General features: G+C 33.8%; 2 protein-coding genes and 1 non-coding gene across 7 annotated transcripts; 2 read left to right on the top strand and 1 right to left on the bottom strand.

The window, feature by feature from the left end:
• Positions 1 to 5,372: 5,372 nt before the first annotated feature.
• LOC128287315 (small nucleolar RNA R71) lies at positions 5,373 to 5,479 on the top strand. Its single transcript, XR_008278014.1, has one exon. It is a non-coding gene; the product is annotated as a small nucleolar RNA R71 (small nucleolar RNA).
• Positions 5,480 to 13,835: 8,356 nt separating this feature from the next.
• LOC108461531 (protein ALWAYS EARLY 2-like) lies at positions 13,836 to 22,668 on the top strand. 5 transcript variants are annotated; one of them, XM_017761397.2, is made up of 21 exons: positions 13,836 to 13,962; positions 14,072 to 14,092; positions 14,566 to 14,686; positions 14,838 to 14,933; positions 15,095 to 15,157; positions 16,251 to 16,328; positions 16,592 to 16,766; positions 17,160 to 17,419; positions 17,518 to 17,887; positions 18,508 to 18,588; positions 18,771 to 19,057; positions 19,126 to 19,188; positions 19,310 to 19,627; positions 19,730 to 19,908; positions 19,984 to 20,266; positions 20,346 to 20,552; positions 20,953 to 21,114; positions 21,511 to 21,651; positions 21,751 to 21,966; positions 22,062 to 22,298; positions 22,421 to 22,668. In XM_017761397.2, exons 3-21 carry the CDS (start codon positions 14,582 to 14,584, stop codon positions 22,583 to 22,585), a joined length of 3,486 nt encoding a protein of 1,161 aa, XP_017616886.1. In that variant the 5' UTR covers positions 13,836 to 13,962; positions 14,072 to 14,092; positions 14,566 to 14,581; the 3' UTR covers positions 22,586 to 22,668. The 5 variants fall into 5 exon arrangements, with proteins under 5 accessions (XP_017616886.1, XP_052880234.1, XP_052880233.1 ...); XM_053024274.1 differs by having other exon boundaries at positions 13,914 to 14,092; positions 14,841 to 14,933; XM_053024273.1 differs by having other exon boundaries at positions 13,915 to 14,092.
• Positions 22,669 to 22,977: 309 nt separating this feature from the next.
• Positions 22,978 to 23,385, bottom strand: LOC108462010 (probable serine/threonine-protein kinase PBL9). The gene has a single exon (XM_017762018.1). It carries the CDS (start codon positions 23,383 to 23,385, stop codon positions 22,978 to 22,980), a length of 408 nt encoding a protein of 135 aa, XP_017617507.1.
• Positions 23,386 to 23,877: the final 492 nt, after the last annotated feature.

Genomic DNA, 23,877 nt, shown 5'->3' on the forward strand with positions numbered 1-23,877 from the left:
CAAATCCGTTAATTTTTCTGAAACTAGACTCATATATCTTCTTACTAAATCTTTTTCAGAATTTTTGGTCTAGCCAATTAGTACAGTTTATTAGTTAAAGTTTCCCCTGTTTCAGTGTTTGGCTGCTCTGACCTCTGTTCACTATGAATTAATTCTCTCCCTGTAAAGAATTCAAATAACTATGAAGTTTATGTTCTTTAAAATTAGACTCAATAAGGAATCTATACATACAAAGTATAACTCCTAATTATTTTTTTTTTACAATTTTTAGTGAATTTCTAAAGTCAGAATAGGGGATTCAAAAATCACTCTGACCCTATCTCACCAAAATTTATATATCTCGTAAAATACAACTCCTTTATTTACTCTGTTTCTTTCATATGAAAATAGACTCAATAAGATTTAATTCTATATCTCATTCAATATCTAAATCCATTTATACTATTTTTAGTGATTTTCCAAATTCAAGTCATTATTGCTGTCCGATACTATTTTAAAACTAATTTCACATTTTTCATGATTTCCATGGAATAACTAGCATTTAGGCATACATAACACCAAACATGTCCTTGATTAGCCATTCCAACAGCTAATCATTATCAAGCATTTACATACCATTCATCAGCCATATCATAAGATCATACACACAAAATGGCTACGATGTTATACATGCCATACTGAAAATGAAACGTCTAGCTATAGCAAAATAATCCTTGTGATAGTGTGCCCGGACCTCCGACGTACTTTACGATCCCCGAGTTAGCTTGACAAAACTATAAAAAGAAGGAAAATAAAGGGGGTAAGCATCAAACTTAGTAAGTTTGCATGCAAATAAATAACAACATTCATAAGAATTATCTTACTACTTGGCATGATACTACTTAATGCAACTTTACTAATTGCCATAGACATATCTAAACTTCTTCACTTACTCACTTACTTAAATACTTTCTTACTTAATCAAATTTATTAATACATTTTACTTACCTTTTTCCTTATCAAGCATGCATGAACATTATATACTTACCTTTGCTCTTCTAGCATGAACTTGTCTTACCTTTTTAGCATAACTCTTCTTACCTTACCTTACCTTGATATTCTATTTAAATTTTCCTGTTGAACCACTTGGAATAATAAGGATACACGGGTACCTTACCATTGCCATGACTTGTCATGGTCTTACATGGTATCCTTTTGAAACTCACCATTGCCATGTCTCGACATGGTTTTACATGGTATCCTTGCCTTATGAACTCACTAATGCCATGCCTTGGCATGGTCTTACATAGATCCTTTGCCTTATAGTAACTTATCAATGCCATGTCTTGACATGGTCTTACATGATTTCCTTGCCTTAGAAACCTTACCAATTGCCATGCCTTGGCATGGTCTTACATGGTATCCTTAAACCCTAATGTCATGACATTTGTATCCTACACATTCCTAAGGTTCAACCGGGACTTTCTGAAATTACTTCTCCGTCAATTCATGCTTGAGTATTCTTTGAATAATTTCATAAAATAAATATACACATATTGTAAATTAACAACATTAACATAAAATAATATAATATTGTATTTATTTACTATAAACTTACCGTAAAACAAAATACGATCAACTATATCGATTTAGTCCACTATCTTTTTCTTTCCCCGTCTAACCCTGAATTTCGTTCTTCTTGATCTATAATAAAAAAAATTTAGCTTATTTAATACTCACATTTATTAAAACAATCCTTGACTCAAACTTTGGCAAAACTACATTTTTGCCCCTAAACTTTTACATATTTACACTTTTTCCCCAATGCTCGGAAATTAAACTTTATCCTATTTCTTATGTTTTATAACACGTTGATCATTTTTCCCTTCTATGACAACATCAAATTCTCACTCTAACTTGTACTTATGAACATTAGGTTATGTCGTTTTACTCGTTTTCACGTAAAATCGCTTAGCAAAAGTTGTGTAACACAATTTCAAGCTTCATATTCTACCATAAAACATCAAAATAAACACATTTCACCTATGGTTATTTTTCCAAATATAAACCATAGGTTAAATTATTGCTAGAATAAGCTTAATTAAGTTATCGGGACTCCAAAAACGTAAAGAACGTTAAAAACGGGGCTAAAACGGACTTACAATCGAGCTTGGAAGCTTGAAAAACCCTAGCTATGTCTTACTCATGTGAAATTCGGCCGAGGGGTTGAAGATGGTCAAAAATTGACTTTTAATTTTGTTTTTAATTCAATTTAATAACTAAATGACCAAAATGCCCTTAATTAAAAACTATGGTGTTTTATCTTCCTTTAGGTATTTTTGTCCAAACTAGTATAATGGTCTAGTTACTATCCTAGGACCTCCACTTTAAAAACCCATTATTCACAAGTACTTAGTACCCTTGTGAACTAGAACACACATTTTACAACTTTTGCAATTTAGTCCTAAATATCAAATTGGACCCTCTATCGATAAAATTTCTAAACAAAATTTTCACACAATCATGCAATCATGCCATAGACCTTAAAATGATAACAAAATAAATTTTTCTACCTCGAATTTGTGGTTTTACAACCATTGTTCCGTTTAGGCCCTATTTCGGGATGTTACAGCATGTCCTAAAAAGCTTTTAATAGCCTTAACCGAACTAGGGGGAGGTAGTTTTTCAATGGTTTCAATTTTAGATTTATCAACCTCAATCCCTTTACTAGAAATTTTATGTCCTAACACAATACCTTCTTAAACCATAAAGTGACATTTTTCCCTATTAAGTACAAGGTTCGTTTCCTCACATCTTATTAGAACTCATTCTAAATTTTTAAAGCAAAGATGGAAAGAGTTACCTAATACCTAGAAGTCATCAATAAATTCCTCCATGATGTCTTCTACGAGTTCATAAAAAATGGCCATCATGCAGTGCTGAAAAGTAGCAGGAGCATTGCATAATCCAAAAGGCATTCTACGATAAGAAAACGTACCGTATGGACATGTAAATGTAATCTTTTCTTGATCTTCAGGAGCTATTGGGATTTGAAAATAACTAGAGAGTCCGTCTAAAAAGCAGTAGTACATGTGCCCTGATAATCTTTCCAATATTTGGTCAATGAATGGCAGGGGGAAGTGATTTTTTCATGTGGCATCATTCAGCTTCCTATAGTCAATGCAAACTCTCCAAGCTGTGATGTCTTTGTTGGGATTAATTCATTCTTCTCATTGGCTACAACAGTCATGCCTCCTTTCTTAGGAACAATCTACACTGGACTTACCCAAGAACTATCAGAAATAGGATTAATAATTCTAGCATCTAGGAGTTTAATTACCTCAGGTTTAACAACTTCTTTTATGTTGGGGTTTAGTCGTCTCTGCACTTGCACACATGGCTTATATTCATCTTCCATTAAAATTTTGTGGGTGTAAAAAGAAGGGCTGATCCCTTTAATGTCAGAAATTTTCCAAGTTATGGCCCCTTTATGCTCTCTTAATACTTGGAGTAATTCCTCTTTCTCATTGGTTTGCAAGTTAGAAGCAATAATCACTGGTAATGTAGAATTATTTCCAAGGAATGCGTATTCCAAGTGATTTGGCAATTGTTTAAGTTCCAATTTAGGAGGTTCTTCAATAGAGGGTTTTTGCTTAAGTTCATTGTTTGCCTTAATACCCTCATATTCTGCTTGTCTTGGGAAGGGCTTATTGGAATTTAGTTAAGCTTTTATCTTACCTATCTCAGAATCATCATCATCTACCTCCTCTTCTTGAGCAAGACATAGTTCCAACGTGTCCTTATGTACGATTTCCTGAAAAGAATCTTGAGTAGCATGATCAATAGTGTCAATAAAATATCATGAGTCATCTTGTTCCCTAGAAAATCTCATGGCATCATAAATTTTAAAAATAATCTCTTCGTCACCTACTCTAAGCACAAGTTTACCGTCACCCACATCAATAACAGCCCTAATAGTGGCTAAAAATGGACGACCTAAGATTAAAGGCACTTCAACATCTTCATCCATGTCAAGTACAACGAAATCAACAGGGAATATAAATTTATCTACTTTTACAAGTACGTCCTCTATAATACCCCTAAGATATTTAATAGATCTATCAGCTAGTTGATTACTCATCCTAGTGGGTTTAGGTTCCCCAAGACCAAGTTGTTTAAACATTTTATATGGCATCAGATTAATGCTAGCACCTAAATCAGCTAGTGCCTCATCAACATTCAAACTACCAATTAAGTAGGGAATAGTAAAACTTCCTGGATCTTTCAGTTTGGTTGGCAGTTTATTTTGGACTATGGCCGAGCACTCCTCATTAAGTTCCACTGTAGATAAGTCTTCAAGCTTCCTTTTATTTGTTAGAAGCTCCTTTAAAAAATTTTCATATGTAGGCATCTGCGATATAGCTTCAACAAAAGGTAAGTTAATATACAGTTGTTTAAAAAGTTCAAGAAATTTACTGAATTGTGCATCCATGCGGTCTTTCTTCAACTTTGCTGGATATGTGATTGGTGGTTTGTATTCCTTTGGCATTGAATTGTCATTGTTTTTGGGTTTTCCCTCCTCTTCTTCAGTTTTGTCAGCTTCTTGTGGTGGTTTCTTTTTAGATTCAGCTAACACTTTCCCACTCCTTAATGTAACTACTTTCACATATTCTTTTGGATTGGGTTTGGTGTTACTAGGTAGACTTCCTGGTGGTCTCTCTGAAATCATCTTAGCCAACTGTCCAATTTGATTCTCGAGCCCTTGAATTGATGCTTGTTAATTTTTAAGTGTAGTTTCAGTGTTCTGAAAACGAGTTTTTGCTACTAAAATAAATTTTTTCATCAACCCCTCAAGGTTCGGCTTTTTCTCTTGCTGGTAAGGTTGTTGTTGGAAGCCTGAAGGAGGTGGTGGTCTCTAATTTCCTTAGCCTCCCTATGAGAAATTTGGGTGGTTCCTCTAACCTGCATTGTAAGTATTACTATAAGGATTATTTTGAAGTCGAGGATTATTATCCATATAATTCATTTGTTCATTCTCCATGTTGTGGCCATAGGGTGGGTATTCTGAATTGCTTGTTTCACCTCCACTTGCATCGCACTGCATTACTGGATGAACTTGTAAAGAACCAAGTAAACCATTAATTTTTCTATTCAAAAGTTCTACCTGATTAGAGAGCATAGTAACTGAATCGACGTTAAATACACCGGCCGTTTTCGTCGGCTTTTTCTTCGTGACTTGCCACTGATAATTATTCAATGACATCTCTTCTATAAATTCATAGGCCTCTTCAAGTGTCTTATTATTAATAGTCCCACTAGCAGCTGCGTCAATCATCTGTCTAGTCGAAGGATTCAGGCCGTTGTGAAAAGTTTGAACCTGTAGCCAAAGTGGTAATCCATGGTGAGGGCACCTTCTCAATAGATCCTTGTATCTCTCTCATGCATCATAGAGTGTTTCTAAGTCCATCTACACAAAAGAAGAAAAATCATTCCTTAGTTTAGCTGTTTTAGCCGGAGGGAAATATTTAAGCAAAAAATTTTCGGTCATTTGTTCCCAAGTGGTGATTGATCCTCGTGGTAACGAGTTCAACCACTATTTAGCCTTATTCCTCAATGAAAAGGGAAATAACCGAAGGCGAATGGCATCATTAGAAACACCATTGATCTTAAAGGTGTCGCAGAATTCCAAAAAAATTACTAAATGAGTGTTTGGATCCTCGTCCTGCAAACCATCAAACTGAACAAACTGTTGTATCATTTGAATCATGTTAGGTTTCAGTTCAAAATTATTTGCAGCAATAGCAGGTCTAACTATACTCGATTCAACTCCTGTTAAACTAGGTTTAGCATAATCATACATAGTACGAGGAGCAGGATTCTGATTTACTGGGTCTGCAATAGCCATAGGAGGTAACTGATTATTTTGATTATCAACCATCTCCTCTGTTGTGGTTTGAATATCGTCCTCTTGTCCTTCCTCTATGTATCGTAGGCTTCGCCTTATTTCTCTTCTGTTTCTGCGAGCTGTGCTTTTGATCTCACTATCAAAAAGTAGAGGTCTTAACGAGTTTCTTCTAGTAATAAACTATAAAAACCTCCCAGAAGTAAATAAAAGAAAATTTAGTGATATAAACGAAATTAAAATTAAATTAAACTGCAATAAAATAAATGAATAAAGTAATAAAAATTAAGCGTTCCTAATATTTTAGTTCCCCGGCAACGGCATCAAAAACTTGATGGTCGTGTAACTAACTAAAAATTCGAATTAAGGTAAGCGCACCTATCGAACAGTAGTATAGTTATGGTGAGACCGAAAATATCGTATCCACGAGGACTAAAAGTACTAGTAATTACTATCTTTTTATTATCTAGCCTAAGAATTAAAGTGTGTTTTTAAACTAAACTAATTTTCTAATTTAACTAAGATTATGACAGAGATGAAAGTTGGAAAATACTTTAGAAAAAAAACCAATGGAGAAGACAATACCCAAGAAAGAATCTACCTAGACCTCACTTATTACCTTTGACTTAGATGATTTATTCACTTGACTTATTCCATAGAAATCCCTAATTTATATTAATATCCCTTTCGAGACTAAAAACAATTGACTCTAGGTTGATTAATTGAAATCTATTTCTAATTAAAACCCCTATTGTCGCATTAACTCGATCTATGGATTCCCTTATTAGATTTGACTCTAATTCGGTAGATTTATGTCGTCCTATCTCTAGGAGTGCATTCAAATCTGCTTAATTATGGATGATCTACTCTTAAATAGGGATTTTTGCTCCACTGATTAAGCACATGAAAACCTGAATTAATACCCTGGAATATTAAAACAAGAATTTAGAACTCACAATTAAGAATAAGAATAAGACTTTATCATATAATTCAAATAGTAATAAGATTCGTCATAGGTTTGTCTCCCTTAGGTATTTAGGGAGTTTAGTTCATAATAATAATGGAAAACATCTTAAAGTTTGGAAAACAACAAAACATAAAGAAAACTCAAAGAAATTCTAGGAAATTGGATAGAAATCTTCAGTCTTGATGTAGATCATGGCTCCAAGGTGATTCCGATGGCTATTTACGAGTATTTTCTACCTCCAACTCTGTATGTCCCCCCTAATCCTCTTTTAAGGTGTTTATATAGGCTTTAAAATGCTTCAAAACTCTCAAAAGTGCCCTTTTCCAAATAGAACTAGGCTTGGCTCGGCAGGGACACGGCCATGTGCCACGCCCGTGTAAAGGTGCTTAGGCCGTGTGCAATACTGAGTTGGTTCTTAGTTGACATGGCCAAGACACACGGGCTTGTAGTCTACCCGTGTGTCACACATGGGAGTGTGGATTACCCGTGTAGAAGTGCCTAAGCCGTGTGCAACACTAATTTAGGCCCAATTTGTCCGTTTTTGGCCCGTTTCTTTCTCTTTTTGCTATTTTAAGCTCTCCTGAGTATAAAACATGAAATTAAAGGATTAGGAGCATCGAATTCAATAAAACCAAGGAAAAATTATCCATAAATATGTGAAGCATGGGGTAAAAATATGTATATCTTACGGTTTATTACCCCTTAAAGTATTGGCAGAGGTAAGGGTGGCAAAGGCAAGGGTGGTAGTGGCATGGTTAGCATTAGCTAGTGTTGAAGAAGATCCAAAATTTTGTAACAGTTAACCCAATTATTAGCCCACTAACAACTCAAATATACTGTAAGATAATTTATGTAAGTTAAATATACCTATTCTTGATTGGGCCTTTGATTTGATAGTGTTTGAACATGACTTAATGTTGTGGCCTATTTCACCACACATTTTTCACTTCCTACCTCCTCCTTTGGTTTGTCCTTTTTTCAACTTCTATGGTTCATCATTATCTTTCTTCTTTTCTTTTTTGGTCTGCCAGGAAGCACTTTCACTTTTATCGCTCAAGATCTTTTCTTTTTCAATATTTTTACGTGAATCATCCTCACTTACCTTTATTCCCTATAAAAATTTTGAACATTAAATTCATCAGAATACAACTCTTTAGGAGGACAATAAAGGTCTAAGTAGTCCAAATTCATAGACTTTAGGAAATAATTCTCATTGCTATCAACTTATTTTTATTTACAAAGTGTATTATTACCATCATCATAGTTCTTACTATTACTATCAACTTCTTTGACATTAACTTTGAAACAAGGTGCAATGTTAGATCTAAACTCAACAATATGTACAAAATCACACTTATTATCTTAAAAAATTGATGTCACTTGAAAGTTTCTTGCTTATTCATATCCTTATCGTTACTGGTAGCACTAAAAGAAGACTCCTTAATAGGCTCAGTGTCATACATGCGTTCTTCGCAACTTTCATCACTGGGTGGATAGTGAATCGGACATTGGTCTTATGATATTTTGAACCACACCAATGTCATTCAATAAATTTGTCTCTAGGTGGGTATTGAACCGAACATTGGAAACTAATGTCAAATGGCATATACCTAATGTCTTGAGTTGGTTTTTAAGTTTATTTTGATGTTTTGGCATTTATGGTAGTAATGTTTGTATTTTAAATGTGTCAATGATATTTGATGGTTTGTACATGCATTAATCTAGTGAATTACAATGGTATGTTTGCTCATTTTATATATGTTTGCTTGTAATTGTGAGGTATTGCTTGCACGCCAAATAACAAAGTGTGATGCATGAGACTAGAATGAATATGTATATTTATGTGATCATATGTTTAAAGATGTTTAGATGTGTCAAGGATGAGATTCGGACCTTATGTTGAATGTTTTATAATGTGATGAAATGGGATTTTAGGTCACTTTAGGCCAAATGAGATTGATGTTAGGTAGACTTGAAAGAAATGATGCAAAATTTAGGGGAAAATGTTATCATAGTCGCAACATTCCCCTGTTGAAGTCAAGACATCAAACCACTATCTTCATGGTTGCGATTTACCCTCTTCTAAAGTTGAGACATCATGCTACTACCCTTAGTGTCGCGAGTTATGGTTGTTTTTACGTTTTGGTCCCTTATTTGTTACTAGTGTTTCATGAGAGTTTTCGTAAGCTTACTTATAACCTGAATTTGAATAATAATGTTTTTAGAAGTTTTAAAACTTAATTGCTTGCATGATTTTCCTTTTAGATATTGAAATGAAATTACAGTTGCTTCGGCAATGAATATGAACCTTTACATCTTGGATCCAATGATCAGGTCGGGTGGGTGTTACAGGAAAGGTTAATTGACAAATTTTTTATTAAATTCATTTTTAATTCCCAGTAAAAATTAAATGGGTCAAAGTGTAAATTTCCATGTTAAATTTTTATTTTTTTAATTGAAAATGTTTTTTCCATGTTAGCAAAATACCATGTGTATGGCTAGGTGGCGCGTTTTGGTGAATTTTTTCTATCATGTCATCAGTCGTTAACAATCAAACCAGTCAATGATAGTTTTGTAAACAGAAAGGTCCAATTGACTTTTTTAAGGGATTGATGACTCAACGTTCAATTGATTTTTTTGATTTTTTTACTGAGGCTTTTTTAGACTCATTAACCTTACTATAATAAGTATGATTAAGTTTAAGATTATAGATTTATACACATTTAAATACATTAATAATTTATTATGTAAAATTTCCTTTATTATATTATATATATTTATATTGAAATGATGTCATTTTCCAATTTATCAAATCTAATTTTAAATAATTCAAGTATCATAAAGAAAAGATTTTTTAAAAAAAGTCTCCCAATTAATTTATCCAATTAGGTTTCTAATTATTTTCTTAATTAATTAATTTTGTTATAAACTTAAGACAAAGAAAAAGAAATGAATTTCTGTGTGAAAGTAATAATATTGCGTCTTGATTTACATTAGGTTACATAGCCTATTTATAATAGAAACTAGATACACAAATAAGGAAAGATATGATATGATATGATATTGTGCTAATAAATTAGATACAAATAAGGAATGATATGATATGATATAAATTAATTATGCAAGATATCACGTTAACATCCCCTCTCAAACTCAAGGTCGTGCTGTAGAAACTAAGTCTTGAAGTCTAGTTGGAAGATGGGTTTTTGTGAAAATGTATGCGATCTGAGTTGATGAAGAGATAGAAGTAGAGGTGTGCATGGGCCAGGTCGGGCCAGATTCGGGCTGGGCTCAACTAAAAATTCAGGCCTGTTTGTTAGGCCCGGGCTCGGCCCGGCCCGAAAATGGGCAGCCTAAAATTTTGCCCAAGCCTGACTTGGATAAAAATGCTAAAACTCGGGCCCAACCCGTCCCACCCATATTAATTTTTATATTATTTTTATATAATTTTAAAATATATATAATACATCAAAAAATACTAAAAACATCAAAATAGATATTTCCTAGCAAATTGAAAATAAATTTTAAAAAATATATATACTTAAATAGCACTAAGATAAATGCAACTTAACAAGCAAATATCTCTAAAATAATAACAAAATTAACAAATATCTTTAAAATAATAACAAAATTAACAATAAAATAAGCTTTATACAATATCCAAACAATAACAAAAAATAGTAGCAACATAATAGTAAAATGGTAGCAAAATATGGAGAAAATAACAATAAATCCTTTAGTGAATTCCGGCTGGGCCCGGGCCAAAAATGCCTTACTTGAGGCTTGACCCATTTTTTAAACTGGCCTTATTTTTTTGACCAAGCCTATTTTTTGGGCCTATATTTTTTCCTAAACCTCTTACATCTCGGGGGAGCCTTCGAGTCAGGCCGGGTGGCCTGACCCATAATCAAGTCTAGATAGAAGCAAGGTGAAAAGAGCCCTAAGTAACATGATGTCGTAAAAAATGACAGAGAAAGCCATCATCATTAGAGAAAACCTCAAGACCCAAAAGAGGAGGAATCATCACCGATCACATAGGCATCAACCACTAATGGAAACATTAGTGCCTATGATCTCGTTACCAAGGGCCCCTTTCTCCACTTAAGACCTTGCTTACAAAGAGGGAGAGAAACAATGAAGCATAAGATAGAGCCGAGCATCCTTGATCACCAATCGAAAGACACTGTAAGAGAGCAAAGGTTCACAACGACCCTAGATCGACTGAAATCAACCGTCGGCGACATCTAACCTAGAACAATACCCAAACAATGACTAAATCAATGGAGCTATTGGATCTAGCAAAAAACATAAAAACAAGAAAAGTAGCATTTGGAGGCTTTAGGCACCACCACCCATTCACCATTCAAGAGTTGTAGTAACTCTCTCACAAAAAATGGAATACTGGCATCAGAACACCACATTGGTCCCTCATTAACAAAGGTTCGCTTGTGAGAAGAAAAAATAATAAAAAAAATAAAAAAGCCATGAAAGCTCGGACAAGGACCCCAAAAGGGATTATTAAACCAAGAGGAAGATATTAGAAAATAGAGTAGAACAAGGAGACAAGACCCTCGAAAGGGGTTATTAAACCGAGAGGAGGACATCAAAAAACAAAGTAGAACAAGGAGACAAGACCCCCAAAAGGGGTTATTAAATCAAGAGGAGTACATAAAAAATAGAAAAGAGCAAGGAGGATGATGACCAACCACCGATAGTAGGTGTTTGGCCGTCAAAATCGAGAAACATGAAAATCACATATAGTAACAAACAACCAAAGCACGGGAAACAGAGGGCAAAACTAGAAACATGATCAAAAGAGTTTGGTCAATAGAGTAATGAACGACTCAGAATGGATTGAGTATGATGACTCAGCTTGGACAAAGAAAGACAAAACACGGGAAACAGAGTACAAAGCTAGAAATAGGACCAAAAAGGGCAATTTTTTTTTTGGAGTTTTAGCGACTACAGGCACCGTCCATAAAATAGATCTGCAAATTGTAAAAAAAGAAGCCATATGAAGTGAATGAGAAGAATAAATAAAGAAAATGTTGGTGGGAGGGAGAAAAAAGACGGGCGATAGCCAGCCCGGAGGCTGAAAACGTCGTGTCACTGGACAAAACAAAAGATAAAAAGTAAATGACTTAGAGAAGAAAAGAAAAATAAATAAATAAAAGGGGAAACTAAACTCTTGATACCATGTTACAAACTTAAGAAAAAGAATGATAAATGAATTTCAAAGAAATAATATTGCCTCTTGATTTACATTAAGTTATATAGTCTATTTATACTAGAAACTAGATACACAAATAAAGAAAAATATGATATGATATTAACTAATTATGCAAGATATAAGTGTGAGAAATTTGATATCATCTTTTAATGTCACAAATTTTTGCTATTTTATTTGAACTCAATAATCATTATTGAAGTTTTTTTAATAGAACTAGAATATAACCCTCGTAATTTAGAAAAAAAAGTTATATTAAAATTTTAAATATAATATTGATATTAATTATAGATAACTTTAATGATTGAATTTATAAGGAAATGAAGTTAATGTTAAAGTTGAATCTTTATACCAAATTAATTAGACAAAATATGGACAATATAATATGAGAAAATAATTAAATACATTAAACTATGGTTAAAACAAACAAATCGTGATTGTAGAATATGAATATAAAAACCTGTTATATATATATATAAAATATTTACGTATAAATTTATTTCAATACATAAAAATAATATGAACAAATACACAAAATTTTTATATTTGGCTTCTTTTTCTTTCTAGTGTTATTACATATTAGTGTGCCATGAAAGGAGAGTGGAACAGTGGTTTAAGAATATACAAGAGGCAAGACAATAGTTCAGGAATGTAAAACAACTAGTAATTTTCATGGAGCAAGAGAATTAATATCCCCTCTACTTTTAGGTATTATTGAGCGAGTGCACTGGAAATCCGAAACAATATTTGATAAAAACCTGCTTTTTGGGGTCGCTCTTCACACTCTTACTGTTAAGGCCAACAAGAAAGGGTGATGAAAATGCTCTCCAATGTGGCTATGTAAACTTCTTTTTTCAGTTGTGTTGAAACTAGTAAGATCTAAATTTTTTCTACGGAAGAGAAACATGCAAAAAATTAAAGATCTTTGTAAGCTTTAAACATTTTCCCGATACCACCGCCATAGCTATATAAAATGAAACACAAGTCTGCAATTCCAATAGATTTGGTTGCTTGACTTATGAGTGATAACACTACTTTTTCACCCCTGCCTTGCATGCAGTGCATAGTTGTGTCTATTTGTATTATTAAAATAAAACACATGTGAATCAAATTGTCACAATCAATGCTTTTATTACCTCCAATAAAAGGGAATTTTAACATAAAAAAAAAGGAAACGTTTAGCGTTTTATTGTGCATAAAGATTAGGAAAGAGGAAAAATTTGTATTTTAATCTCAGCGTGGTCAAAAAATTATGCAAAATTAATAAATTTTAAGTGGATCTGTTCTCATTTTTATATATTAATATAACATTATACTCAAAATATCCCTCTGTGTCTTAAAATCAACCCATTTCAATTGCCAATTAAGCTCTCTCAGTAGTTGTGGTTGTGGATATATCTTTTATAGAGGGTTATTGATAATTTTAATAAACTGGTGTATATTTTAATAATATGATATTAGGATGCTGTCATGATATAATATTTAAATATTTTCTCCAATTCCATTACTATTTTCCCAATAACCTAGGAGTTTAATTTTCCCATGAGACCGATGAATTTAATTGTTAAAATCTTAGCGGGAGCTAAAAAGATTTACCCATAAAAGTAGGGACTGGTTTGAAAATTAGCCTAGAAAAGTTTCAAATTTAATCCGCTATTATCATCTACATGGAACCCAAACCTATGCCATCAAATCGGACAGCTTCATTACCAATACTTCAAATTGCCACGTGTACGGTAATGACAACTTATTCATAATCCCATAGACTGAAACAGAGTAAAGCCAAGAAAAGTTAAAAATAAATAAATAAAAAACAAAATAATATCATTGGCCAAACCACCTTTATATTCAAGTTTCGCGGCAACGCCACTTTTCGCTCTCTCAAAGGTTGTTCTTTCTCAAAATTCTGTTTTTTCTTCTTATTTCTTTTTTAAATTTCTCTGAAAAATCTTTCTTTCTCTAATTCTTTTTTTTTTTGTTAAATGTGTTGGTTCAGCTGGGAAAAGGCCGGCAATTGGTAAGTGGAATTGTCTCCGATCTGTGAATTAGGGTTTAAAAGTTGAGATTTTGAACCATCACTGTGGTTTTTTAAATTCATTTTTGCAATTTTTAAAGGAGCTTTCGGTTAAAATTTTGAATTTTCGTTTCTTTTAAAAGTGTTTTCGGTTTTCTTCAGTGGGTTTGAAGCGGTTTCAAGGTGACTTTATGGATTAAGCCAAATTGGCTTTGCCGTTCTAGTGGTTTTAGAGCAGCATTGTTTTGCAATCTTTTTTTTTTTTCAATACGTAAAATTTTAGGTGTTTCAATTGTGAATGAAATTTTGATTGTGATTTTGAGATTTTGTGGTGTTTCTTTTTGCTGGTTCTAAAAAAAATTACAACTTATTATTTTTTTAAAGTTCATTGTTAACATCGATTTTACATCTGCACTATCTTTTTCGAATTTCCCCTTTTCTTTTTCAAGTTCATGTTTTATGATGGAATGCTTCAGATAAAGGAAGTCATTGATGGCCCCAACAAGAAAATATAAAACTGTGAACAAACAATATTCGAGTAAATGTGAAGTATCTCCTGATAAAGACGCAGGAAATTCAAGAAAAAGTAACCCAAAGGTAGGTGTTTTGTCATTTTTAATTGATTATTTGATTTGAAGATCAAATTTTCTTGCCTTTGGCTGTTTGATGATACTCTGTTTTACGTGGCATCATCATATGCTAATTGTGAGTCGTTTTGATGCATGGACTGTTGTATTCTATGCTATAGAAGAAACTATTTGACAAGTTAGGATCTCCATGGAGCAAGGCAGAGATCGAGCGGTTTTATAAAGCTTATCGGGAGTATGGGAAAGATTGGAAGAAGGTATATTAGCTACCTGCCACAGTATTTACTTCGAGAACTATAATAAAAAAGTTTAATGGTTTCACTGTAATTTTATATTGTGATGATGCTCCATCTAGGTATTCTATAAGCATAATTAACACTTCCTTTTTCATTTTAAATTTGTGGTTGCTTATGTTTAGGTGGCTGCTGCTGTACGTAACAGATCCACTGAAATGGTGGAGGCCTTTTACATTATGAATCGGGTATGGTTAGGTCTCGATGTAGCTTTAAGCACTAATCAGTTATCCAATTCATCTTTGATTGCTTAATCTTGTCCTTGAATGCTTATGGGTTTCATGATGTTTGTTTCTAAAATGCCCAAGGAAATGCTTAGATTAGGACTTGATTCAGTTCGAAAAAATCGAAAAAGAATTTGAATTTTGAGATAATCGAATCGAGTTATTCGAGTTTCGAGTTCGAGTTGAGTTAAATTTTACAGTTCAAATAATTCGAATAATTTGAGTTACAGATTGGTGTCACTACCCTTTATTTCCGGTTAATTTTGAAAATGAGCAAATTGTCACTCTCAACAAAAATTACAAAATAATTTAAAATAATTTTAAAATTCAAAATATTTATAAAAATTCTAAAATTTATTCTTTTTTTTAAATTATAAAAATTTTAAAAAATATATAAAAGATACATAAAGAAAGTTAAAATTTAAATTTTTTCTAAAATAATAATTTTGGGAGCTAAATATGTTAATTAGTAATGCAAGTTTAGCTAAGTTATTTTTATTACTATTTTATTTTGAAAAAGTTTTCAAATATATATGGGTTCAAATTTATGTGCTCTAATATTTATGTTTAGTTTTTTAATTTAACTCAACCAATTTCATTCGATTCGATTCGATTCGACTCGACTCAAATTTCATTTTACTCGACTCGATTCAAGCAAATTTCAAATCGAGTTAGGAAGATGAAAAAGGACTTGTCAACTCAAAATTTTTTCTCTCGATTTGATGGAATGCTCACCCCTATTTAGGATAGATAACTTATTTTAAATGGTTAAAAAGGAAAAACAAACAAGGGAACTTCTGTCTTAGTTAACTTGCCATCATTTGAACTTTAATGTGGCTTCTCAACTACCACTGCTATAATTTGATGCAGATAAGCATTTTGTCTTCATTGTTAAAGTCTTCAAGAGGTTATGTGGAATCATGTGCTTCAGGGGCTTTGAATGATGTTGCATTTTCAGCCTTCATTTGTTGGATGGAACCTGAGAGTTGCTTTATTTTGACTATATTTGTTTATAAATATTGTTACATTATTGTGTTTTTTCTTTCTTTATTTTCAGGCATATTTATCCTTGCCAGATGGAGTAGCATCTGTAATTGGCCTTATAGCAATGATGACTGATCACTATAGTGTCCTGGTGAGATTGGTTTTAACATTTTTATTTATTTGTATGAGTCTGATATTTGCAGCCAGTGTTGATATAATTAAAGCTATTTGGTGCAGTTTGTTTTTTGGAAGTATATTTCTCTCCTTTATGAAGTGAACTGATTCCTTGTTAGACTGTATTTTCGCAAATTATATCTTTTCCATTTTAGGCTAGCAAAATAAATTGAACTCTTAATGTTATTCTTCTATCTACTGATCAAGGGTTGAAAATTTTGTACCAATGTCAACTTCCAGGGAGGGAGTGATGCAGAAATAGAGAGCAATGAGCCTTCTGAAATACCCCGGAAAACTCAAAAGCGCAAGCGGGTAAAGGCTTATTTTGGTTCATCAAAAGAGGATGTTTTTCTGCCCCAATCAATTGCATCCACTCAAGGATGCCTGTCTTTGTTGAAAAGAATAGGCTTTAACGGTAAAATCCATTGTTCTTGTTAGCGCTCAATTGAAGCCAACTATGGTTTTTCTTAAATTTGGTTCCTTTGTTTATCACTAGTCTCTTTATTTTTTCTGTCCTTTTATCTCTTTGGCAATTGATGCAACTAAGAGACTGAAAATGAGAGTTAAAGTTGTTCAAATTGTCCAAATTTATGCGCGAAGCAAATCAAAGAATAGTGCTTGAAGTTATTTTTTATTTGTCAAAGTGATAAGAGGTATGGTAATATGAGGAATAAATCTTATTAACAATGTCAACTAATATTATGTCTAGTAAGCACAGAAACTGCTTGTGCTCTCTGAAAGTTTTTTATAATAAATAATAATCTTTGTAATTGTGATTGAGTTTCTTTTTTGTTTGAATTCCTTTCAGGTATAAATCCTCATGCAGTTGGGAGAAGGACTCCTCGAGTCCCAGTTTCATATTCATATAGGAGAGACGACATGGAAAATTATAATCCGCCAAAAAAAAGAGTTAAGAAGTCAGAGGCTAATGATAACGATGATGAACATGTCGCTGCAGTGACATTGACTGGGGCATTGCAAAGAGGAAGCTGCCCACAGTTTTCTCAAAGACCTTATAAAAAGGCTGAATGCAGAAGATCCACACCTGTTCAGAGCTATGATCGGATGGTATAAGACCATTGATTTGGATTTATGATTTTTAGGTTTCTTTGCCTTCATTATCAGCGTAATAACTTCATTTTTTTTTTCTATTGACGTGCAATTAGTTGCTTCAATCAGAGACAACCAAGGCCAAGCTTCCTAGTTCTTCCAGTAAACACTGGATGGAAAGCAGGCATGGAGTCAAGGAACCTGTCATTGGAACTTACATAAAAGATACAGGCCCCACGGAGGATATGGAAGGTGCTGGTACTGTAGAAGTGCGTGGAAAGGGGAAAAAGGTTTACCGGAAGAAAGTGAAAGCTGTTGAGTTCATAAACAATTTGTCTGATGATGTTGGAGAAGCGTGTAGCGGTATAGAAGAAGGAATTATAGATAGGGCTGTCAAAGGAAAAGTTGAGATGGAGATTTCCGGTGCAAAATGTAAACTTTCACCATGGAGTCAGAGGAAGAAAAGCAAGAAGATTGTCTCGGGAGGTATGAACTTGATATCTGGGATTGAATAATGTGATAAGTATACCTTTACAAAAAGTAGCAAAGAAAAAAGAGAGAAAAAAAAAAAAGGAAATGCTAAAGGATGTTGCTTAATTGTTCAAAGAATCATAATCTTCTTAGGTGAAAGTACTTGGTAGGTCCATTTATTTTAAGGATTGGTTCTAGTTAGTCCTTATACTATTAAATGGATTAGTTTAGTCTTTATACTAGTACAAAGAATAAAAAAAGGCCAAATTTTAACTGTTTTAACATTTACTGTTTAAACAATGTCATTTATTTTTCAACAGGTTAATATTTTTAAAACTTTTATGGTTTTATAAATGAAATCTTTTGTTTAGAGCTGAAACTGCATGTGAAAAAAAAAATCACGTCTTTTCTTTTTAAAATAGTAAATGTTAACTCTATTGAAATTTAGCCACATTTGATACTTTTTAATAGTAGAGGGTTTAAATTGATCCATTTAGTGGTAGGGAGAATGATTTGAACCAATCCCTATAATAGAGGGACTTGACAGGCACTTTCACTGATCTTGCAACTGTTTTGTTTTTTTGTTTTTCTCTTACATACATGCTCAACTTCAAATTTTTCCTTTTTATATGTAGATGAGAGCGCTTCCCTAGATGCCCTACTGGCATTAGCTAATTTGTCTACATCTATATCTCCAGCATCAATTGTAGAATCTGGTAGGTGTCAATTGCTTCTACTTCAGTTTTTACTGATTAAATGTAGTATACGGTATTGGGTTTCTTGTCACTTATCTTCCTATACTCATGCAGTATATGTTTCTTCCAGTCCATTTTCTTCATGCATGCTGGAAGCGTACATTTTTCTCATTCCTTTCGTTGTTGTTTCTGTGTTTACCTAGAAGTATCTGCCAAATTCAAAGAGGATAGAATTGCACGTGAAACAGATGAGAAGCCAAGTGCATCTGAAGCTGCTTCTACAAGTCATCGTAGAGATGAAACTAAGCACATAGGGCCAAAAGAAAAGGTGCTCAACTTAATCACTGGAGCTGAAGATGGTACCTCCAGAAAATCAAAAGTTGGAAGGTATTCAGCTAAGGATGACAATGTTGTTTCTGAACCAAAGCAACAGGCAGAATCTACCAATAACTCAAAGAAAAGCAAAAGCAAATCCTTAAGTACTTCACAGGTAACCACTGAATATTTTGATTGTTGTACTTCTAATCTTTGATTTCATGACAAAATCTTTTGTTCCAGCTGCAGATTTCAAATCCAGAAGCTCGAATTGATTCACCTTTCATACAATCTTTTGATAATGAGGTAGGTGAATGTTTTAACCTTTTATTAGCTAGTTTAATGTGTGTAAGATAGCTAATCACTACCATGTTATTTTAATAGTATATGTTCTCTCCAAGATTGATGCTGTTTTTATGTCTTGTAGGACATGGCTGAAGAAGTGAACAAAAGTCTCACTAAAGGTAGCAGCGCTCAATCTTCTGTTCAATCACGACAAAGGAAATCATTCAGAGTGCCAGAGGATTCCCTCACTAAAAATGATCCAAAATTTGCTGAAACTGATTCACTGGTGTCAACTTTACAAGTTCCTGCAGAATCTAAACTAGTTAGCTTACCAAATAAGCATCAAAGTAGACGTAAAATGAACCTGAAGAGAGCGTTACTTTCAACAGATATAAATTCTCTCAATTACACCTTAGCAAATCAACCAAACAAGGACTCTCTCTCACAAGACGGACTAAAGGTAGAATCCAATCTTCCTCCAAATTTCCCTCTAGGAATATATATATATATATATATATATTGCTCATTTTCAGCATAATTTATGAATGTTATCGAATTCCAGGAAAGGCTCTCTTTCTGCTTATCATCTAATCTGGCAAGAAGATGGTGCTCTTTTGAATGGTTTTACAGTGCTATTGAATACGCTTGGTTTGTTAAAAAGGAGTTCGTGGAGTACTTAAATCATGTTGGATTAGGTCACATTCCAAGGCTTACTCGTGTTGAGTGGGGTGTCATAAGAAGGTAAGCTTGTTAGTGTCCCTAATGTTAAGAATTTTGGAAAAACAGATTTTACAATACAATTGCTTGTTGTTACAGTTCCCTTGGCAAACCTCGGAGGTTTTCCGAACGCTTTTTACATGAAGAGAGGGAAAAACTTAAACAGTATCGAGAGTCTGTGAGGCAGCATTATGCTCAACTTCGCATTGGTACTACTGAAGGACTTCCAATGGATTTGCCACAACCTTTATCAATTGGGCAACGTGTAAGTGCCATTCATCCTGAAACGAGGGAAGTTAATGATGGAAAAGTACTTGGTTTGGAGCATGACAGTTTCAAGGTCCAGTTTGACTGTCCCGAATTAGGAGTTGAACTTGTCACGGTAATTGCATTGTTCAATAAATTGGCATTTCAGTTCATTCATCTTCTGTTCACTCTGGAAGTCACATAGACTATTGCAGGATATTGATTGTATGCCATTATACCCATTGGAAAATTTTCCGGAAACTCTTAGGAGTCAAAATCTTGCTTTTGATAAATTCCCTGTAACACCCAATGAGTCTCAAGTAAATGGACATTCAGATTTTCGAGGGTCCGGGGTATACGCTCCAAGTGGGCATCTGGAGAATGCAACTGGCTCTGTGAACATGTTGGCCAATCGAATAAAGGTTAGGGTACCTAGAAATTGCAAACATTATGTACTTCAATTCAAGACTTTGTTATATTGCTTGTTATGTTTCCTTTTTAATCTTGTTGTGTCCATATCTCAAACTTCGACCAAGTAAGCTGAGGATACTTTTCCTGTTGCACTTCTTTTTTCTATGGTTCAAATGTATCCCTTTTTCTGTTTTTCACGGAACATGAAAATGTTGGTGTATTTTAGAGTTAACACGTCATATTTCAGAGCCACTTTCTTCTTCTTTTGCTTCCTCTCTGCCTTCCTTCCTCCCAAATTATCTCATTTGATAAAATATTCTGGAGCTATAATGGGTTCTAGATTAGTATTTCTGTTCCCTTAATGTTAAATACTAAATAGTAACCAATACAATATACTTGGGTCTTGTCCAGGAGGATGCAAGCCATAATATTTTGAATGCTAAGACATCTGTTCCTAGTGTTTTTGCTGCACATCAAACAGCAAATGGTCTACCCCTTACCGTGGCCCATATCCAAGGGAGGGAAGCTGATATACAAGTTATGTCTGAGTTGAACCGTGCTCTGGACAAGAAGGTTACTACACTATTCATATCATCTTGAATTACGTCTTAACTTTCTTGATACTTCTCATTCTAGATGTAGATTTTACTGATTTGCATGCTCATATAGATAACTGCTTTGGTAGTGATTTTACTTTATCTTTAAAAAGTTATCTGTTTTAACTTTGGTTCCAAAATTATTAACTTTACTGCATTTGCCTCTTTGGTGATTTCAGATAATATATTCTATAAAATTTACTGAAAACCCTTCATTATATTCTTTATTGGACTTTTTTCTTTATATTTTCTTTTTTAATTGGCTTGTTTCTGGAAAATCATAGTCATATTATCTTCTGTAACTAGTTTCATAGTTGAGTTTAGTAGAATCATGTTAGTGTAGCCCGTGTTCTTCATATATATAATACTGCAGGAAGCTATATTGATGGAGCTCAGAAATACGAATGACGACATATTGGACAACAAAAGCGGAGGAAGTTGCTTAAAAGGTTCTGAGCGTTTCAAGAGGCATATTGCAACGGTACTTGTACAGCTAAAGGAAGCCAATGGCCAGGCATGTGGCTTCTATGAATTGATGTAGAAGTGGTTTATTCTTTTCTTCGATTTTGAACTCTCTTCTTCGGTAACTTTGAATTGATCATTTTCCATGCAGGTTTCTTCTGCTTTACATAACTTGAGACAACATAATGCTTACCCAGCAAACCCAGTATCACCACAGCAGAAACCTCCAACTAAGTCCAATTTCTTAGGTAGCTTGACAAGTTCTATTGACAGTTCTCTTGTTTCACAAGAATCTGATTCTGTTGCGGGCGAAATTGTTGAAGGCTCAAGATTAAAAGCGGGTTCTATGGTGGATGCCGCTATTAAGGTACAAGTATCTTTTCTTCCTTTTGTATACATTTACTGACCCTTATTTGTCTGAGTTGGTCTAATGACCCCTATTATGTATGCACTTTCGTTCAGGCCATGTCATCTACAAAGGAAGACGAAGATGCATTTATGAGGATTGTAGAAGTTTTGGACTCCATAGATAAACCACAATTTACACCTGACATTAGGATGCCGGTGATAAAGTCAGCGGAGCCAGAGAATGGCAGTATCAGTTATCAAAAACACTTGGTTTCCAGATTACCTCAAAACAATGAACAAGTTCCTTCAGAGCTTATTACATCATGTGTTGCTACTTTGCTCATGATACAGGTAACCCGGAAATTATTTTCTGCTATGATTTCGACTCTCAACAGCTTGACGAGCAAGAATGTTCTTCATATCTGCATCTTGTTTGCAATCTTGTGCTTATTTCTATTTCTTCTGACATACAGACATGTACAGAGCGACGATTTCCCCCAGCCGATGTGGCTCAAATTATGGATTTGGCTGCTAGAAGCTTGCATCCATGGTGCAGCGAGAACCTGCGGATTTACCGAGAAATACAAAGGTGTATGGGCAAAATTAAAACTCAAATATTAGCTTTGATACCAACTTGAATAATGAATATGATGCTTTTTTTTTTCATGTAAATATGTTGGAGTCCAATTCATTTATTCATTTATTTATTTCTCCGATTGAATTTTTGATTGTTCATCTTTTTGACGGTTTCGTTCTTAATATCCAGATTAAACTAACATGAAATACTGAAATATTTTCAAGATCATTTAAAGTTAATTTGTTGACCCAGAAATTAAAAAAAGGAAAAAAAATCAATAATAGTGATCAATATTTCTAACGTTTCCAAGAGATTGTCTCCTTTTAAGAAAAATAAAATAAAATAGGAGCAACATAGTTGATTAGTTTATCATTTAAGGATTGAATAGATAAAACTGAAAAACAGGTGGATTGACCAGATGAATAGCCATGGGCACAACTACAACTTAAAGAGTTATTTATATACACACAGAAAAGACAAAAGCTCTAGGCTAACAAGATTTAAGAATGACTTGAGATGTGTAGCCACCTCCATCATTGTGGGCCTCTTTTCTCCATCAACACAGGTGCATCTGAGGACTATTGTTGCCACAACCATCAACTGCTCCGCCTCGATCGTCATTCTTGGATCCACAAAATTACTGAATATTTCAACACAGTGCTTCTCATCAATATTCGGTATATTACGCTCCACAATTTTTAGCTTCCTTCCACCTAAAAGCTCAAGTAGAAGCATTCCAAAACGATAAACATCAGCCTTCTCTGTTAAATAACCTGTGGTCACATACTCGGGTGCTGAGAACCCTATTCTCCCTATAACAGCATCTCCACATGTGCTTGTCCTCGAGGAATAGATATACATAGTCCAAAGTCAATGAGTTTGGGAACATTGTTGTGATCCAACATGATACTTGAGCATTTAGTGTCACGGTGGATAACTGGTCTAGAAAATGCTGTGTGAAGATGTCACTGCATTTGCTAAATCCATTGCAATTCTCAACCTGCATTTGCATGGCAGTACTGGCTTAACATTTGTCGCAGAGAGAGACTTGGAGAGGCTTTTGCATGCAAATTTGTAAACTACACTCGGATTTTGGGTCTCCAAGCAACATCCTATAACCTTCAAAACATTTTTGTGACCACTCATTTGTGATCCTATGACAATATCTTTGTAAGCATAATATTCCAATCCAAGGGGACAATTACTATCATACTTCTTAACAAATATTGGGCGTTCCTTTGAAGAGTCTTTTTACAATCGATAACCACCATCATAAACTACAATCCAATTTCCATCATAGCAATTTGTTCCTATGATAATTTCTTCTGCAGAGAAATGACGGATGGGGTTGGA

The sequence above is a fragment of the Gossypium arboreum genome, chromosome 13 (assembly GCF_025698485.1).
Source record: "Gossypium arboreum isolate Shixiya-1 chromosome 13, ASM2569848v2, whole genome shotgun sequence".
NCBI lineage: Eukaryota > Viridiplantae > Streptophyta > Magnoliopsida > Malvales > Malvaceae > Gossypium > Gossypium arboreum.

Bases quoted from the DNA above. Each gene is read 5' to 3' on its own strand.
- LOC108461531 (XM_017761397.2), top strand. From the start codon at position 14,582: ATGGCCCCAACAAGAAAATATAAAACTGTGAACAAACAATATTCGAGT. The intron at 16,329-16,591 runs GTGAGATTGGTT...GTCAACTTCCAG, and splicing joins CTGATCACTATAGTGTCCTG to GGAGGGAGTGATGCAGAAAT. The intron at 17,420-17,517 runs GTATAAGACCAT...ACGTGCAATTAG, and splicing joins TTCAGAGCTATGATCGGATG to TTGCTTCAATCAGAGACAAC.
- LOC108462010 (XM_017762018.1), bottom strand. From the start codon at position 23,385: ATGTATATCTATTCCTCGAGGACAAGCACATGTGGAGATGCTGTTATA.